The sequence below is a fragment of the Canis lupus genome, chromosome 6 (assembly GCF_011100685.1).
Source record: "Canis lupus familiaris isolate Mischka breed German Shepherd chromosome 6, alternate assembly UU_Cfam_GSD_1.0, whole genome shotgun sequence".
Classification (NCBI taxonomy): Eukaryota; Metazoa; Chordata; class Mammalia; order Carnivora; family Canidae; genus Canis; species Canis lupus.
This window is the reverse complement of record NC_049227.1, coordinates 69,846,933-69,865,215: the sequence shown is the minus strand read 5'-3', so window position 1 is coordinate 69,865,215 and position 18,283 is coordinate 69,846,933. Positions and strand designations below refer to the sequence as shown.

Genomic DNA, 18,283 nt, shown 5'->3' with positions numbered 1-18,283 from the left:
CTACCCATCCTTCATGGCCACCTACTACCCATGACAATAGGAAATCTTTCAGAGCTCCATAAACTCTGGAGGGTTTTGCACTTTGCCAAAAATTCCTAATCATTCCCTCGCTTTGAAATAGTAGTTCCCCCTCTTACACTGCTGGTGGTAATGCAAACTGGTGCAGCACTCTGGAAAATAGTAAGGAGGTTCATCAGAAACTTAAAAATAGAGCTACCCTATGACCCAGCAATTGCACTACTAGATATTCACCCAAAGGATACAGAAATACAAATTCAAAGGGCTACATGCACCCCAATGTTTATAGCAGAATTATCAACTATAGCCAGATTATGGAAAAAACTCAAATGTCCAGTGACTGGTGAATGGATTGAGGAAGATACACACACACACACACACACACACACACACACACACATGGAATATTCCTCAGCCATCAAAAAGAATGAAATCTTGCCATTTGCAATGACATGGATGGAGCTAGAGAGTATAATGCTAAATGAAATAAGTCAGAGAAAGACAAATACCAAATGACTTCACTCATATGTGGAATTTAAGAAACAAAACAAACATGGGGGGATAGAAAAAGAGAGACACACCCAGAAACAGACTCTTCACTATAGAGAACAAACTGATGGCTACCAGAAGGGAGGTGGGGGGAGATGAGTGAAACGGGTGATGGGGATTAAGGAGGCCACTTATTAGATGATGAGCACGGGACATTGTATGTAAGTGATGAATCACTAAATTCTACACCTGAAACGAATATTACACTGCATGTTAACTAACTGGAATTTAAATTAAAAACTTGAGAAAATAAAAAATAAAGTAGCGGTTCCCAAAATCCAGTCCTCACTCTCACCATCTTTGTGATGTTTGCTTCATCTCTATACATATACAACCTATACTAGGTATTATTAATATTTTTCTCTACATTGGCTCACTGTTATTATTTACATATACATTTATTTTAGAAGGAACTTTATATCACTACCTTAAGTGGAAAATAGTATTATTTTCTGTAAATAGGAACTGTATTTAAAATTTTGTCTTCCAGACTCCCCATTTGTGCTTTAACCCCTCTTTAGTAAGAGATCACCAAATGTTAAGGGAAAACAAAATGTAAAGTAATGCAAAACCAAGATACTTAAGAACATTTTAAAATAATTTTAAAAATTATCTTTCTTTGTAATCCATGCTGGTTAATGGCTTCATCAGTTTTACCACCTAAAATTGATCATTTGCGTTAAAATGAAAATATGTTACCTGGGTCTGGAATAAGGGTGAAATGGTCATTGGTGCCTATTAATTATGACCTATTATCACATTTACTCAACTTGAGCTTGTTCCCAAATAAAACTACAAGATTTTGGTTTTTATACAACATGAGTAATTATCAGGGTTTTAAAACAGTTTTCCTTGCCAGTAACTTAAATTATTCTTACTTTAAAGGTTTCATGGAAGATTTGAGAAAGTGTAAAATTATTTTCATGATTGGTGAGTAACAGCCCTCAAGTTTTCTAATGCAACTGCTAATAATAAACAACTTGGTAGTGAAAAAAGACAGTTCATTTCTCCCTTTGCTTTGAGGTCTTGTCCCCTTTATTGGTTAGGATAATACCCCCAAGGCTTCTGGATTGTTGCCTTTGTTTATGCAGTTTTATATGTCTTTGTATCCGTACAGCATAGACAAAGTAGGCCTCTAAGGAGTGTCAGACGCCTCAGGTTAGCTCTACCATAATAAAATACATTATAATCCCATGAGTATGACGACCTCGGACATCAGAATCTAGCACACATTTTCTGTTTGAGCAATGAGCCCCTGCTCCCTACACTAAATGCATCAGCAACCACATATGCAAATGTACTTCGGTAACCATACCCTGCATTCCTTTTAGCTAATGACAAAAACAATTTCCCTTATTTGATGCCTCCTACTATGAGAGTCACTGGTAAAGTATGGGATGAAGTTCACTTGGAGTTCACCAGCATTTTCTTAGCACCTACTGTGTTTCAGATCATCTCATTTAATCCTTCCACGATCCTATAGGTTGGTGATTTATCCCTATTACATATCTATTACACAGATAAGGAAACTGAGACTCAAGAAGGTTGAGGAACTGGTCCAGGGTCACATAGCTAATGAGTGTGAGAGCCGGATGGCCAGTTTTCCCTATGGAAACCAGCGGAACTATTTGAGCAACAGTTATCATTGCACAGAATAGCACAAAATATTGCCAGAGCATCTCCCAAAACTTAATACTTTTCCCTCTAATTATTCAAGTCTGTAGAAAAGCTAATACACCTACCTGTGCGCTTTTCGAAAAATGTCAGGAATAATGAAAAGGCACACACATCCTCAATGAGTAGGAAAAAAAGAAGGGTTATCAGCACCCAGGAAATATAATTGGATAAACTGAGAATCTGTACCCTAAAGTCGGGATGTTGCCTTGGAAATGTCTCACTAAATTTCCCTCGTCCGATGAGGAAACTGAGCCCCAGAGAATTTAAGAGGTGTGATGAAGGTCATTCATCCAAGTGGTGGCAGAGAGCAGACCAGGGCTGCACTTCCCCACCCCAGGGCTCTCTCCACTGCACCACCCCGTTGTGGGGGTAGTTTCCCCCAGACTGTTTCCCACACTCAGTCATCCACCAGTACCTGCTGAGTACTGGACCCATGCTGGGCCATGAGCAGGGAACACAGAGCTTCCGTCCTCGGTGGAAAGAAGAAATCATCGAATTATTATCACACATTTAGGAAGGAAACAAAGAGCTAAAACAGAACAACTCCCTACAGAAGTGATGTTTAGACAGAGAAGTGACAGAGGGGGACGGAGGTGGGGGGTGCTGGGGCACCAGAGGGATTAACAGAGGGGAGAGGAGGAAGGGTTCCCACCAAAGACAACAGGGAGAGTTCTGGAGCCCAACCCGAGTCTTGCTTCTGACCTGCTTGCCTCTTGTTGACCTTAACTATGGAAATGACTGAAGTCTTGCGCTACTTTCTACATTCTTTTTAGAAAGTTAAATAAGTTATTTCTACTCCTTAACTGAAAAGAAAATCCTCGCCGAAATAGCAAAGGAAAGTCCCCTTTCCACATGAACTTGAATCACTCTCCTTGGCATCCGGGCCACGCGCAATGGATTACGCTTTCTGTTCAGCTTTTATCTCAAGGGCCAAATTAGGAAGAGGAGAGACTTTTTAAACCTGAGGTTCAGGATCCAAAGAATGAGCCTTTATTATCGTATGGAAATCTGTGTTTTTAATAATGTGATTCCAAAACAAAAAAGCTTCTAAAAATAGTACAGCATGTTTTGTGGCAGTTATTTTCTCTAACAATAATATTATTTCAGATTTAGCCGTTTAGCGCTCACAGTTAAATTTTGAAATGTGGTTTCAAATATCACTTCTGTCTCCGTAAAACTGAAGACCTTGGCTCGTCGGTGACTAAAACCTGTGCCCTTCACAAAGTCAAATAACATGATATAAAATCTTTGGCATCAGACAAAGCTTGAGACCCCCCACTCCCCGCAAAGGTCCACACACTACACTCCAAGAAGCTCCCAATAAAGATTTTTCTTATATTAACCAAACTCTCCTGTATTTTAACTTATTGGCCAGTAACTATTCTAGTAAAGATCTCCGCTTACTGTTTGGGCAGTAGAAGGTACAAAACCAGTGCGATATGAGGAAAAAGGATTGTTCTTCTAGGGTGCTTACTGGACTCTGCTTGAATATTAAGGCCTTAGTTCTAAACACTTCCTTGACAGATGGCAGAGGGGTATTTGGGGGCTGTATTATTGCAGGTCAATTTGAAGCTCGTAAAAATACTTGGCGTGTCATAGACACACCCACAGCAGTTTTGATGAGTCCTAATAAACAGGAGCCCATTGATTTCAGTGGAACAAGTGTGATGTTGCCTGTATAAGATGATGGTTGAACTTTTCACTTTTCAAATTACTGTCTTGACCTCTACCAAGGCACATGGCGTTGTGGCATCCGCCAGAAACCAGGTTGCCATCCTTGGTCGTGAGCCTGAAGCTAAAAATCAATATTCCTAAAGCACTGTCCGTGTGCTTTAAAGTATCCGAGTTCCATTTTGTCTGCACAAAGTTGCAAAGCCCTTAGACCAACCCTCAAAGGGTTCTCCCCACTGGCCTCCATGGGCCTTCCCATTTCCCACTCCGGCCCCACCTGCATTGTCATTATCTCTTGAATTCCCCTCACTTTCACCAGTCCTGTCACTTGAAATGTCTTCCCCTCTGGTTAATGAGGCCCCCAAGTCAGGTGGAAGGTCTAGCTCCCCGTGAGTCTTCTCTAATCGCTAGCCTTCTCCTGTGTGCTCCTCCATCGCTGGTGTCTGCATCACCCACTTAGATACCCCATTATGACTTAGAAAAACAAATATTTGTTGGGATAATGAATTCTTTAGGAAGCAGTGTGGTCAGTTTCCATAACAACTGAAATAGCAAGTGGAATCCTTGGACTGGAACTGACAGGCAGGTTGCTGCTGCTTCTAGCTGCTTCTGGCAGGACTGTTTTCAGATTAATTATGAGCCTAATCACAGCCTCCCGACTCCATTGTCGCTGCTCCCCTCGCCCCAAGAACAGCAACACCAGCTTACCCCACTCCCCCAAAGCCAGTGCAATTTCTTGCTCATTGGCAAGGTAGTCTTAATTCGCGGTTAATAGCACTGACCACCATCTGAGTGGAAAACATGTTCCAGGAAGTGTAGTGTCTGGACCGAAAGGAAAAGTGGCAAGGATGGATCTCGTTAGCCCTTTGGATGTGGTGTGAATATTACGTCTTTGTTCATGAATAAGGCAGCTCAGTAGCTGTTCATAGAGAAATACTTTCCACGGCATAGATATGGGACAGAGAAGGGATCTCACAGGATCGGGCCAGGGATCAAAAGGATTGAAAAGGGTTCTCTGGCCTTTGGTAGTTCACACACCAGATATAAGGACTGTGCTAATATCCAAGACTGGGGCTCACTCATTGCGAAAATGGAAAATTATTTGGATAGTGTAAAAATGTCCTTTAAAGAGCCTCATTATGTCCCACTAACAGGCTCCTACAGTTTTCACAACCTTTTCTGGTACATTTCTTTCCCTTCTCTCTCTCTCTCTCTCTCTCCTCTCTCTTTTAAATCTCTTGATCGTTATCTTGCTATTACCCAACCTATTTTGGCTTCTTTTTCCCTTCTGTGCTTTTCATAGCCTGCCTATGCCCAAAGTGCGGCATAACCTGAATTCCCATTAATTCCTATCCAGAGCCTTGATAGAAGTGCTTCAATTTGGAAAATCATCTGACTTTACAGATGAGGTGTGATACTAATGGCATTATGGTCAGGACATCATTCTGTGACTGTAACTTTCAGGATGTCAGGGACACAGATGGCTTTGTATATCTCAGCATTAGTACTGATAAACTGCTTTTAAGTAGTAAGCTTCGAGAGGCACATTTACAATATTCTGTGTTATTCTGTGTATTTTTAACCCAGTGCAAACTAGTCCTTAATTTATTTCCTTGGAGAAAACTGTAGAAATAAGAATTTTTGCTTAAAGCTCAAGATTTTTTTTTAAAGATTTTATTTATCTGAGAGAGAGAGAGCACAATAAGGAGGAGGGGCACAGGGAGAGACAGAGGGAGAAACAGACTCCTCACTGACCCAGGAGTGTGACATGGAGCCCTATACCGGGACCCTGGGATCAAGACCTGAGCCCAAGGCAGACTCTTAATCGACTGAGCCACCCAGGTGCCCCTAAAACTCAGTATTTTAATGCCTGCTATTGTTTCACTATAGCCTTGATGTCATTTCATTGCTGCCCTGTTATCAAAGAACTATGAATTAATTTGATTTTAGGGAATATTTACTTGGGGCCCAGATTAAACATTTTTCACTGATGCACATACTTGATTAAATTAAAAATGAAAAACAAAGATGGCTGTTTTAATTTGAGGTAGTTGTAATAGAAACCAGCATTCATTGAGCATGTAACACACACTAAACACTGCATAAATAATGTTATTTTATTTAATGCTTGTATCCACCCTTCTGCGGTAAGGACCATCCCCATCCTGACTTTTCAGGTCAGATGTTAGAGAGTTAAACAATTTGCTAATAGGTGATGGATCTGGGGCTTGAAAGCTTGGATTTTATCACTGGCAACAAATGCTGCCAGTTGTCTTTGAAGTGATGGGCTTACTTTATTTCTTTTTTAAGAAAATGCTAGATATTCAAGTCTGAAAATCCATAGTTTATCTGTTAGTCCATCTTTCAGAAGGTACAAATGGTGTTAGGTAGAAAAAGCAACTGTTAAATAGCATTTTTCCTCGAGAAAACCATTAACCTAGGTGTGCTAAAGCTCCTTGTGCATACTTCACACAAAAATTTTAAAATGACGTATGCTTCAGGGCTGAAATTAAATAAAATTAATCTTTTATACTGCTTCAGCAAGGGCATTCATAAGTAACACTGCCATTTTTCTTCTTTTTGTTTTACTATGACTTCATGGTGATGAATACATCGAGTAGAATTGGATGCAGCTGTCTTTATTCACACTGTGGTTTTATGACAATTGCTTCTGTACTATTAGTGAAAGGCAATAACCTCTAAGTGTTGTAATGAAAATAGGGGCCTGCCCAAAAATACAAAAACACAGGGCACCCAAGTGACACAGTTGGTTGAGCACCTGCCTCTTGGTTTCAGTTCAGGTCGTGATCTTGGGGTCTTGAGATCAAGCCTCTCACTTTGGGATCCATACTCAGCACTAAGTCTGCTTGAGATTCTCTTTCTCTGCCTTCCCCACTCCTTCTCTCTCTCTTTCTTTCTCAAAAAAATAAATCATTTTTTGTTGTTAAAGATTTTATTTATTTATTCATGAGAGACACACAGAGAGAGAGGCAGAGACATAGGCAGAGGGAGAAGCAGGCTCCATGCAGGAAGCCCCATGCGGGACTCAATCCCAGAACTCCGGGATCACGCCAAGAACCAAAGGCGGATCAAAGTGTTGAAAGATTTATTTAGGGACCAACTTCTGGGCCCAACTTCTGGGCCACCCAGAGGTCCCTAAATAAATCTTTCAACACTAAGTCAAAGAGTTACGTGCACCCCTATGTTTATTACAGCATTATGTATAGTGGCCAAATTATGGAAGCAGCCCAAGTCTCCATCAATAGATGAATGGATAAAGAAGATGTAGTGTGTATATATACACATGTACACACACACACACACACCATAGAATATTATTCAGCCACACAAAAGAATGAGATCTTGCCATTTACTACAACATGAATGGAGCTAGAGAGTATCATGCTGAGCAATATAAGTCAGAGAAAAACAAATGCCATATGATTTCACTCATGTGTGGAATTTAAGAAACAAAACAAACTATCAAAGGGGAAAAAAAGAGACAGGCAAACCAGGAAACAGACTCTTTAACTATAGAGAACAAACTGATAGTTACCAGAGGGTCATCCACCCTCTGGATGAACTAGGTGATGGCGATTAAAGAGGGTACTTGCTGTGATGAGCCCTGGGTGATGTATGGAAGCGTTGAATCACTATATTGTTCACCTGAAACTAATATAACATGGTATGCTAACTATTCTGGAATTAAATTTTTTTAAGAAGAAAGAAAAAGATAGAGGAACCCACCCCATCTCCAGTGTCTGTGGGCCACACGTTGAGAACCACCACTCTAGGATTAATTGAGGTAGGGGTATGTTAAGCAAGTGTATAAAACCCTATACTTAGCATTTGGGAAATCTTGGATAAAATAGTCCCCTGTGCCTTATTTTCACTTGTCCTTTCAAAAGCAAATAGCCTTGGGCAGCCCTGGTGGCTCAGCAGTTTAGCGCCAGCCTTCAGTCCAGGGTATGATCCTGGAGATGCAGGATCAAGTCCCACGTTGGGTTCCCTGCATGGAGCCTGCTTCTTCCTCGCCTCTCTCTTTCTCTGTGTGTGTGTGTCTCATGAATAAATTTTAAAAAAGAAAGCAAATAGCCTCACAAATGTGAGCAAGGTATCAGGGCTAAAGAGTGCATTTTTCTGGGCTGCTGTAGGCCTGGAAAAGTTCTGAATGTTTCTTGTACTCACTGGCAAGAGGGAAGCCTGAAAGGAAAGCCTGGGTACCAGTCAGAGGTGGGCAAAGAGAACTGCATCAGGAGGACCCACAGGAGATGGAGGGAGTGGGGGCAGTGGTGGGGGGCTAGATGGAGGTGGAGGGGACAGACCTCAGGGATGAATAGTGCTGGAAAAACCAGGACTGGAGTAAGGGTGAAGAAAACCATCCAGGTGGGAGCATAGCCCTGTCGTGGAGACTGAACTTTGAGCTTGAATTAGTCCCATCAGGCTGCTATAACAAAATGCCATAGCCTGGGTGGCTTATAAACAGCAAAAACTCATTTCTCACCGTTCTGGAGGCTGGGAAGTCCAAGATCAAGACACTGGAGGGTTTGATGGCTGAGGGAGACCTACCACCTGATTCAGAGACAGCTATCTTTTCCCTGTAACCTTACGTGGTGGAAGGGATGAAAGAGCTCTCTGAGGCCTCTTTTAAAAAGCTCTTTGAGGCCTCCTAATCATTAATCACTGGGCTCCACACTCATGACCTAATCACCTTCCAAAGCCCCACACCCTAATACCATCACATTGGGCTTTTGGAGTTAACATATGGATTTGGAGGAGGTGCCAAAATTTAGTTTATAGCAGAAAATGGACTATCATGGTTATCAGAAATTATTGGATTAGACTAAGAAAACTCAGACTAGACTTGACTGAGTTTCTACTCTAAAATGAAAACCAGTAGCTCATCAGCTAGACTGGGTTCACATAAAGGAATGTGTTTCCATCTTACTGCCAAACCTGTGGCCTGCCCTACCTGAAACATCACCTCTGCCCTGGACACAGACACACGACTGCCTCTGCTCCTTCTCCATGAAGGCAGACAGTTATGAAGGACCCTCTTGGCACTCTCCCAGCCCGACATCTGTATTTTCAAAGTCGAAGCCATTCAGGATGGGAGAGTAAAGGAAGAGAGACATTGGCTCACTTTCCATGAGAGCTTCAAATGCATTTACCCACCACCAGGACATCTTTCTAATGTTGGGGAAATGCAGGCATTGTGTGCTGACACTGAACCTACTTAATTTACATAAACCTTTTCGGTGCAAAAAGGCTCAAGTCACATCGAACTAGAACAAAACGCTTTCTCCATTTATCAGACCAAATTAATAAAATGTTATCAAGGGCTTACTATGCTTAGAGAACTCTGAGGTTCGAAAAGACATTAAATAGTCCTTGGAACACTGCATGATTTGGCAGAAGCACAGGGTTTTTTCCATATTTTTTTTAAGTTATTTCCTCAAGAAAGGAAGGTTGCTGAGTCAATTGAGTCATCCAGGAGGGCAAACCACTGCTAAAAAGTAAAGCACACAAGTGAATGAGTTTAACCAAGTTAAAGGGTTTGGGGACCTCACGCCATCATACTCATTGTCCCCCTGTTCATGTCTTAAAATCTTTTTGGAAGCACCATTAACTTACCAAGAGAGTCACCTGGTGAAGATTTAGTTAGTCTGTTCACTCAGCCAAGGCCACGTCTCTGAAAGCTTCTTTAGCTTGTTCTGAGACCCATTAAGAATGATCAACCTCCAGAAGGACCCAGCACTGAAAATAAGAGAACACTCAAAATCTTATGTTTATATCTAACCTCTGTGTGTCCTTCGGCCAATCCCTTAGCCTCTCTGGATTTCTTTTAAAATGGCAAAATAATATTTGTTTTCTGTCCACTCCAAATTTGGGCAGCCAATGAGTTGACACAGTGCTAACTATTGTCTTAATCGGAAACATGGGCAACACAGACACAGCCCCAAGGAAGTAAAATGTAAAGGCAATTGAATAAGTCAAAGTCCTCATCTTCTGCCTCCCAAGTATTTATTTTAATTACCTAATAATACTATTAAAACTAACATATGCCGATGACTTATGTTCTAGATACTGTGCTCCCCTTTTACATATTATCTTATTTATCTCTCACACCAATCATCAGTACTGATGTTCTTTCCCACTTTACAGATGAAGAAATACAGGCTCAGGTTAAGGAGCTTTCCCAAGGTTCTATAGTTAATAAGTGACAGAACTGGGACTTATATCCCACCTTCCCAGACTTCAAAGCCATGCTTTAAAACTGTCTATAGATATGTCGTAAGGAGAGATTATGGGATGAAGTGAGTGGGCGAAGAGTTTGCTGTAACTATGTGAATAAATAACCCAATTTTCTATTTGACTTTATTCCTATATCCCTAGCTATTGATGTCTGAAAGCAAAGACAAAATAATAAGACAACAAATGAATATAAGTGAAATAGACCTCTGCCTCAGCCATGTTTTTGCCAGTTCTTTGGAATTCCATAATAACTTCAAAACAGGAAACAATTTGAAGCCATAAATGAATCTGAACTGTCCCAAACCCCACCCCACCATACCCCCAACCCACTCAAAACTCCTTGATTTTGGAATACACATTCTGCATCTATTAGTAGGAAGGCATATCACAGGTATCTTTTTTAAAAAAATACCTAAAGTATTTCAAAGAGCCAAGGGCAACAATGAGCAAGTGTTTGAGAATGTGATGCTGGGTACATCTGAAGGAACCTGGCGCTTCTGAGATTTTCTTTGTGGGTTGGATAGAGTACTTTGACCACATATTGATTTCAAACAATGGCTTAGTTTCGAGGTGGACGGAAAAAAATAGCCTAGGCCAGGGGATATACAGACTTCAGGCGGGCTGTGTAACTCCCTAAGGATAAAAATATTTTCTCGCTGCTGTTAAATTCTCCCTGTATGTTCCTTTGGGTGACTTTCATCAATTCATTTGATACATTTCTTGAATTTCTACCATGTATCAGCAAAGTGATAGGCCTAATCTTACAAAGATGAAAGGGCTCAAGGAGCTCATGGTGTAGGGAGAGAGCAAATAACTCACACAGCTTGGCACATTTAATGGCAGTGGCGTGGGTAATAGAAAGACTGAAGTGGGCATGCGGGGGTGGAGGGGGGAGTCAGCTGAGGCCTGAGAAAGAAAAGGAATTGGTCGTGTTTTAAGTGGGAAGAAAGTTGGCGTGGGTCCATGGGAAGGAGAGGGAACAAGCATGTGAGAGCCTCGCGGGTGAGGGGGTGGGAAGTGGTGAGAGGCAAAGCTGGAGACAGACGCAGGGTCCAGGGCATGAAAGGCTGAGAACACCAGGCTAACAAATATACACTTCAGCCTGCAGCAACGGGGAGCTGCCAAGGCTTTTACTCTGTCACGTGTCGCCAGATTTGGGTTTCAGAAAGCGGACTCTGGAAGCAGTGAGAGGGAGCCTAGGCTGCAGCAGGAGGCCAGCCAGGAAGTCAGATGGTTGGACGGTCATACAGGTGAGGAACAAGAAGGCAATTGAAGTGGAAAAGGGGAAACGGATCCAAAAGATTTCAGGAATCAATAGGACATAAAGATCCACTGTGTTTGGGTGAATGAGAGGAATGAGCATGACTCACAAGTGGCCAGTTTGGATGACCAGGTGAACAGAGATGTCATTCGAGGAGATAAGGCATGTGGCGAAAAAATGGGTTTTGAGAGAGTGATGAAGAGTTTAGTTTTATTTTTTTAAGATGCTATTTATTTATTTATGAGAGAGAGAGAGAGGCAGAGACACAGGCAGAGGGAGAAGCAGGCTCCATGCAGGAAGCCCGACGTGGGACTCCATCCTGGGACCCCAGGATCATGCCCTGGGCTGAAGGCTGGTGCTAAACTGCTGAGCCACCCAGGGATTCCCCCCGAGTTTAGTTTTCAGCATTTAAAGACTGAGATGTTTGTGGGACATCCATCAGGTAATATCCACTAAACAAGAGGTTTTTGAAATCCAGGATCCAGAATAACAAGTCCTGGCTGTAGTCACGGACATGGAATTCACCAGGATATCAATGGCGATGAAACCCCACGTGTGCGGGGGTCACCCAGGGAGCTTAGGGACAGTGGGCTGGAGGAAGCCTGAGACCTAGAGTCTAGGAAACACCCATGCCAGAGCCCGAGGAGAAGACCGAGAGGAAAGCAGAATATCAAGAGCAAATGGTGTCCTCAAAGGCCAGGGAGGAGAGAGTTTCCATGTGGGCAAGGTTAAATAAAACGTAATGAGAATTGTCTGTTGGGTTTGGCAACCGCAGAATTACTGATGCCTTTGGTGAGAGTAGTACCAGTGGGACAGAAAGGAGTAGAGCCAGCTGGCTGAGGGGCGCTTGGTAGGAAAGGAAATGAGGATGCGTACAGACTACACTCGGCTCTGGGAGAGGCCGACTTAGGGGCAGGATCTAAAGGGAAAGAAGGTCAAAAGTGGAAATGAGAGTCAAGCACATTTGTACAAAGAGAGAGGTAGTGCAGGGGCAGCTGGGTGGCTCAGTCAGTTATTCATCCAACTCTTGATTTCGGCTCAGGTCATGATCTCAGAGCGGTGGGATCCAGCCCCACATCGTGCTCCTCGTTGCGCATGGAGCCTGCTTGAGATTCTCTCTCACCAGCTTCCCTCTGCCTCTATCCCTACCCCCTGTGCTCTCTCAATCTCTCTCTCTCTCTCTAAAATAAATAATCTTAAAAAAAAAAATGAGAGAGAGAGAGAGAGAAGAAGCACGAAATCTAGTTAAGAGCATGACCTACTTGAGTTCACATGCCAGCTCTCCTCTGTCCTGGCCAGTTGACCTTGGGCAACATCCTTATACCCACTCTTCCTCATTTTTCTCACCTGTAATGATTTTATCTGGGTCATAGCGTTGATATGAAGATGAAATGAGATAACACATGTCACAGCGCTCCCAATATATATTCAAAACCATTAACTATTATTACAACTATTATATGGTGAGTGAGGGGGGACAGCCAATGAGAAGAAGAGGATCCTGAGAAAGGGGAGGATAGGACGAGATCGGGAGTGAATTGGAAAGAGGTAAGGACACCTACAGGATGGGGGAGCCCTGACAGGTTAAAAGGTTGGGTAAGTTCATCTGTTTCTGGTGTCATTTGTGAAAAGTAAGTACTCTGTATGGGACTGATCTGTTCCATGGTGTTTTACCTGGAGCATCTGGGGTCCCTGGGATCATGGAAGTTGAAGTGGGAAAGTATCTTCTTAAGCCCTGGGTTTATACCTGCCTTTTGGCTGCCATTTCCCCCTCGTAGACACATTACTGCAGTTGTTTACAACACGACACAGATTTTATTGTAGGAGGCCGTGTTTAGCCTTGAGGACTAAAGCAGAGTAACAAGCCAGTGATTAAGGGGCCACTAACTATTTTGGCCTCCCCAAATGTAACATTCCCAAAGTATTTCCCTCTCATTTTGCTCCAGACTCCAGAACCAAGAGTCTCAGAGCATCTTTTTAATTGTAAATGAAACATATTTAAACCAACCCTCAGGTAGTCAAGGCAATGAAAGACTCTCTCCTCTTGTGAGTGCAGTTATTTTGTGTTAACAGGACATAGTCCTGTGACCCAGTTGATTTATTTTGCCATATTGTCTGGGGCACTGACTCTGAAGGTTGTGTTCCTCGTGGTTCTACGATGCTTTGAGGAAAGTGGATCACCGTGTCAGTACCACACACCTGCCCATCCACAGCAGCCAAATGACCTCAATTTAAAGTGGAAGGAACTTCTTTGGTCCCTTACTTATTTTCCTGCACACACTAACTCTTATAGTAAGTGCGTGGAGAGTTGGCACGGACAGAGCAGCAAGCAGAACACAGTCTTATTTTTCTTGGAAATCCTCAACTTGGTCTGGGCGGAGCTGCTGAGACAGGCTCTGAGATGGCCCCTCATTCCAACATTTGTTGAGAAAGGAGAATATTAAGTAGTGACAAACCTGGCTGGGCCCAACCTAGACTCTACTCTGGGAGCCTCCTTCCACTGACTGCTTGCTTGAAGGCAATGATGGCCATTGATTAGAGAGTGGTTTTTACTAAATCTCCTAGAAAACAAAGACCATACTCTTTCTTTTTCTTTTCCCCCATCCTTTCGGCAGCATGTATCAGGATATCTGCCACTTCGTAGGCATTTAATACATATCTTTACAAATAATGAATTAAAATGGAATGGAAGATATAAAGACTTCATTGACAGAAGTAAATATATTAATTTGTTTTCTATCGATAACCTTCTCAGAGTCATAATGACACGAGCAGAGGTCTCAAGTAAAACTACAGGGGTTGGTCATTCTTAAGAACCAACCGTAACTAAGACTTTTCCTCTGGATGGGATCCGAAAGATCAATATGGAATCTTTATAAAGTCTTCCTGGCCCCTTCCCAGAGAAAATCAAAAAGTTCATGCCTTTGGTGAATTTTGCCGAGTGAAGTTGCATGTGGTTTCTTTAACGGAATCAAGTTCCCATCCAGCACTATGTAACTGGCATAGATGCCAGGAAGCAAAATACAGAACAAATATCTGCAAAATATTGACCTTGATGGTACTGATTCCATCATTCAAAGAAGGGAATGTAGACTAGAGTTGATATAATGTTAAACTGTCATTGAAGATAGGAGAGCAAGAAAAGGAGAATTTTTTTTAATTTTTTGAAAGATTTGATTTACTTATTTGGTAGAGAGGGAGAGAGAGCACAAGCAGGGAGAGTGGCAGAGGGAGAGGGAGAAGCAGGCTCTCCCCTGAGCAGGGAGCCTGACGTGGGGCTCGTTACCTGAGGCTGAAGGCAGACACTTAACTGACTGAGCCACCTAGGCTCTCCTAATTGTTTTTAATGTTCCCATCCCTCAAGGAGCTTATAATCTATTTGATGAAGCAAGAATGGATGTTTATGAAAACTTTAGAACTAGGGGATCCCTAGGTGACTCAGCGGTTTGGCGCCTGCCTTCGGCCCAGGGCCTGATCCTAGAGTCCTGGGATCGAGTCCCAGGATCAAGTCCCGCGTCGGGCTCCCTGCGTGGAGCCTGCTTCTCCCTCTGCCTGTTTCTCATTCTCTCTCTCTCTCTCTCTCTCTCTCTCTGTGTCTCTCATGAGTAGATGAATAAAATCTTAAAAAGGAAAAAAAACTTTAGAACTAATACAGGACAGTGTAGAGTTAACTAACAGAAACTATTTAGTGAGTATTAGCAGGGATGGGAACAAAGAAAGCACAGTGGCTCCATGGTTGGGAGCCCCTTCCTGGGGAGGCTGAGAGCCAAAAGGGGAGCCTCAGAGAATGGAAAGGATCCCCTACACTTGAGAGACGGCTGAGGAGAAAAGACTTCCCAAAAAGGGAGATTTTAAGTAAGGAACAAATTAGAGGAATAGGAATATGCCCTTCATGGCCCAGGAACAGGAGATGGACCAAATCATGGAAACCCTGGATGCTGAGAAATAATGTGATGTTGATCAAGGGTGAGTCCAGGGCTGGTGAACAGGCAAGGAAGCACCAGAACGGAAAAACTGCCCTTGATGAATTTGCTCTACTTTTATCATTTCCCATTCCCTCATTTCTCTTTAGACATGTGTCCAAATGCAGCCAAAGTCTCTCCTAAAACAGACTATAAGATTCTTTTTTTAATTTAAGGACGTTTTTCTTTTTAAAAATAATACATCTTTATCCTAGAAAACAGGTACCAGCAATAACAAATCACCCAAAATCCCAAAGCTTAGAGATGAATACTATTAAGATCTTGATTTATAGCTCTCTTAATTTTTCTATGTATATATTTTTAAATATACATTTTTCCTCAAAATGAGATCATGCAACTTTAAATCCCACTTATTATACTTAACAAAATATCTTAGAGGCCTTTCCAAGATGGTAACCCTGAATATACTATGTCATATCTTTGAGGTTTTCTTGCAATTAAACTGAAATAGAAAAACAGAAAAACACTCAAATCATGAGTGTTTAGCTTGATAAATTTTCCCTAACCGGACACATTCATCTTACCAACATGCAGATCAAGAAATTGAACATGACCAACATCCCAGAAGGTTCCTTGTGCCCCCTCCTATTCACTCCTCCCAGCAAGGAATACCATTGATATTTTTTAACTTTATATAAATGGAATCATACTATATGTATTTGTTGGCATCTGTTCTCTTTCAATATGTCATTTTAATGACTGCACACTATTTCTTTGAATTGCTATATTTTATTCAGTTTATTCCTATTGTCATGCATTTTTCACCAATTTTTTGCTTTCATTAAAAAATCTGTAATGAATATCTATGTAACTAAACAGTGATTTTTTTCCTTATGATAAATCCACTGACATAAAAAAAACTTTTAAGACTTTTGACATGTACCAGAGTGCCCTTCTGAAAGATTGTACCAATTTTATATTCCCATCATAGCATATAAGACTTCTAATTTCTGTGGTATGGCCCAAAATTGAACACAAAACCCCAGATGTAATCCAACTAACATCCACCACAAATGTCCCTACCGGTCTTAAATATCCTCACTTCCTTTTACAGTACATAAATAGACTGCAAGTACAAATATTCTCTAAGTTCTCTGACAAAGACAAAAATATAGAGTTGGTAGTGCTGGAAATGACCTTGAAATTTATCTAGTCCGACAAGCTTATTTTCAGACAAGAATACATAAGCCCAAAGAGGATAAATGTCAGCACAGATTCCCAGTGAAAACCAAACCAGACCATGTGTTAAAAAAAAGTTGCAAAGAAGTAAAACAAAATGTATTTCTGGCAATTACCTTTGGGAAGTAGGATTATGGGAAGTTTTTCTTCTGTTTACTTTTCTGATTTACTTAAGTCTTCAGTAAGGAGCATATATTTCTTTGACACTCGAGAGAAAACTATTTTCTTTACAAGAAGGAAAACATAGAAAGGAGAGGCTAAGTTTGTAAATTATCTACTATATTTATTTAATGCACACCTAAGATCATAATATAAAGTGGGCTACAAAATAAGAAAAAAGGTGGCTTGATAAGATGAATTTGGAAGAGGTAGAAAACTCTAGAATAATGAATTATGATTTAGGATGGAGATGGGGCTAGCAGGGAGATGGGGCTGAAATGGAAATGGGATATGATGGAAGAGAGATGGGGCTGAGATGAGATGGAGATGGGGTGGGATGGAAGAGGGATGGGAGAGAGGTGGGGCTGAGATGGAGATGGGACTAGCATTGAGATGGAGATGGGATGAGACAGATATGGGGTAGAATGAGGGTGGGATGGAATGGAGATGGGGTTAGAAAAGAGATGGATTTGGGTTTGGTTTAGAGATGGATATGGGATGGAGATTTTTTTTTTTAAGATTTTATTTATTTATCTATTCATGAGAGACACAGAGAGAGAAAGAGAGAGACAGAGACATAGAGGCAGAGACACAGGCAGAGAGAGAAGCCGGCTCCATGCAGGGAGCCCAACGTGGGACTCAGTCCTGGGTCTCCAGGATCAGGCCCTGGGCTGAAGGCAGCGCTAAACCACTGAGCCACCCGGGCTGCCCTTGGAGATGGGATTAGATGGGGATATGGTTGGGATGGAGATGGGATTGGAATGGAAGTGGATTTAGGATGGAGAGTAGTTTGTACTGAGAGCTATAGGAGTTCACAGCATCATGTGGTAGAAACGTTTAGGAATCACTGCCTTGGTGCATGACATTTCCTCTCACCCAAGACCTGAACCTTCTTTGTCTGGTCTCTGTGTCAGAGCTGAAGTCATGGAATCCAATTCCAGAGTCTTGTCTTAATTAGACGTTTCACATGTCTTTCTGTGCCCATGATAGATTCTGTAAATGGCAGAAATCATTGTCACAACAGAGATGGAATCATGTCCCTAAAGTCCCCAGGTTAGGATGCAGTGGGGCCGATAGGGTTGCTAGTGTTAACAAATAAAAATACAAGACAGCTAGTTAAATTCAAATTTCAGATAAACAGTGATGGGGTTTAGTGTAAGCGTTATTAATTAATTGGGTGTCAACTGGCAGCCCTAGGAGGCCATCATGAAAGCCTGGCTTCTGGTTGATTGACGGCTGTGCAGTGCATTTCTGAATGGCACGTATACCTAATTTCCAGAATGGCCTTACTGTGGGAGCCTAAAGAGCTCAGCAGTTACCAGGGCATAGGTGGCCCTTGGACACAGATCTTTAACCTGCACAGTAGGGTTCCAAATAGCACTTACTTTATTTAAATAGTTACTGTAAGGATTAAATGGCTCTAGCTCTTGCATAGAGATAAGACCAGGAAGGTTCAGGTCTTGAGTGAGAGGACATGACAATGCACCAAGGCAGTGATCCATTAAAAAAAAAAAAAAAAAAAAACCTGATA

General features: G+C 41.9%; 1 protein-coding gene across 2 annotated transcripts in view; it reads left to right on the top strand.

The window, feature by feature from the left end:
* Positions 1 to 18,283, top strand: part of AK5 (adenylate kinase 5) — a 237,479-nt gene that overhangs the window by 178,471 nt on the left and 40,725 nt on the right. For both annotated transcript variants that reach the window (XM_038541633.1, XM_038541632.1), the window contains exon 10: positions 1,453 to 1,497. In XM_038541633.1, the coding sequence (XP_038397561.1) occupies positions 1,453 to 1,497 (45 nt within the window). The remainder of the gene's footprint in view (positions 1 to 1,452; positions 1,498 to 18,283) is intronic.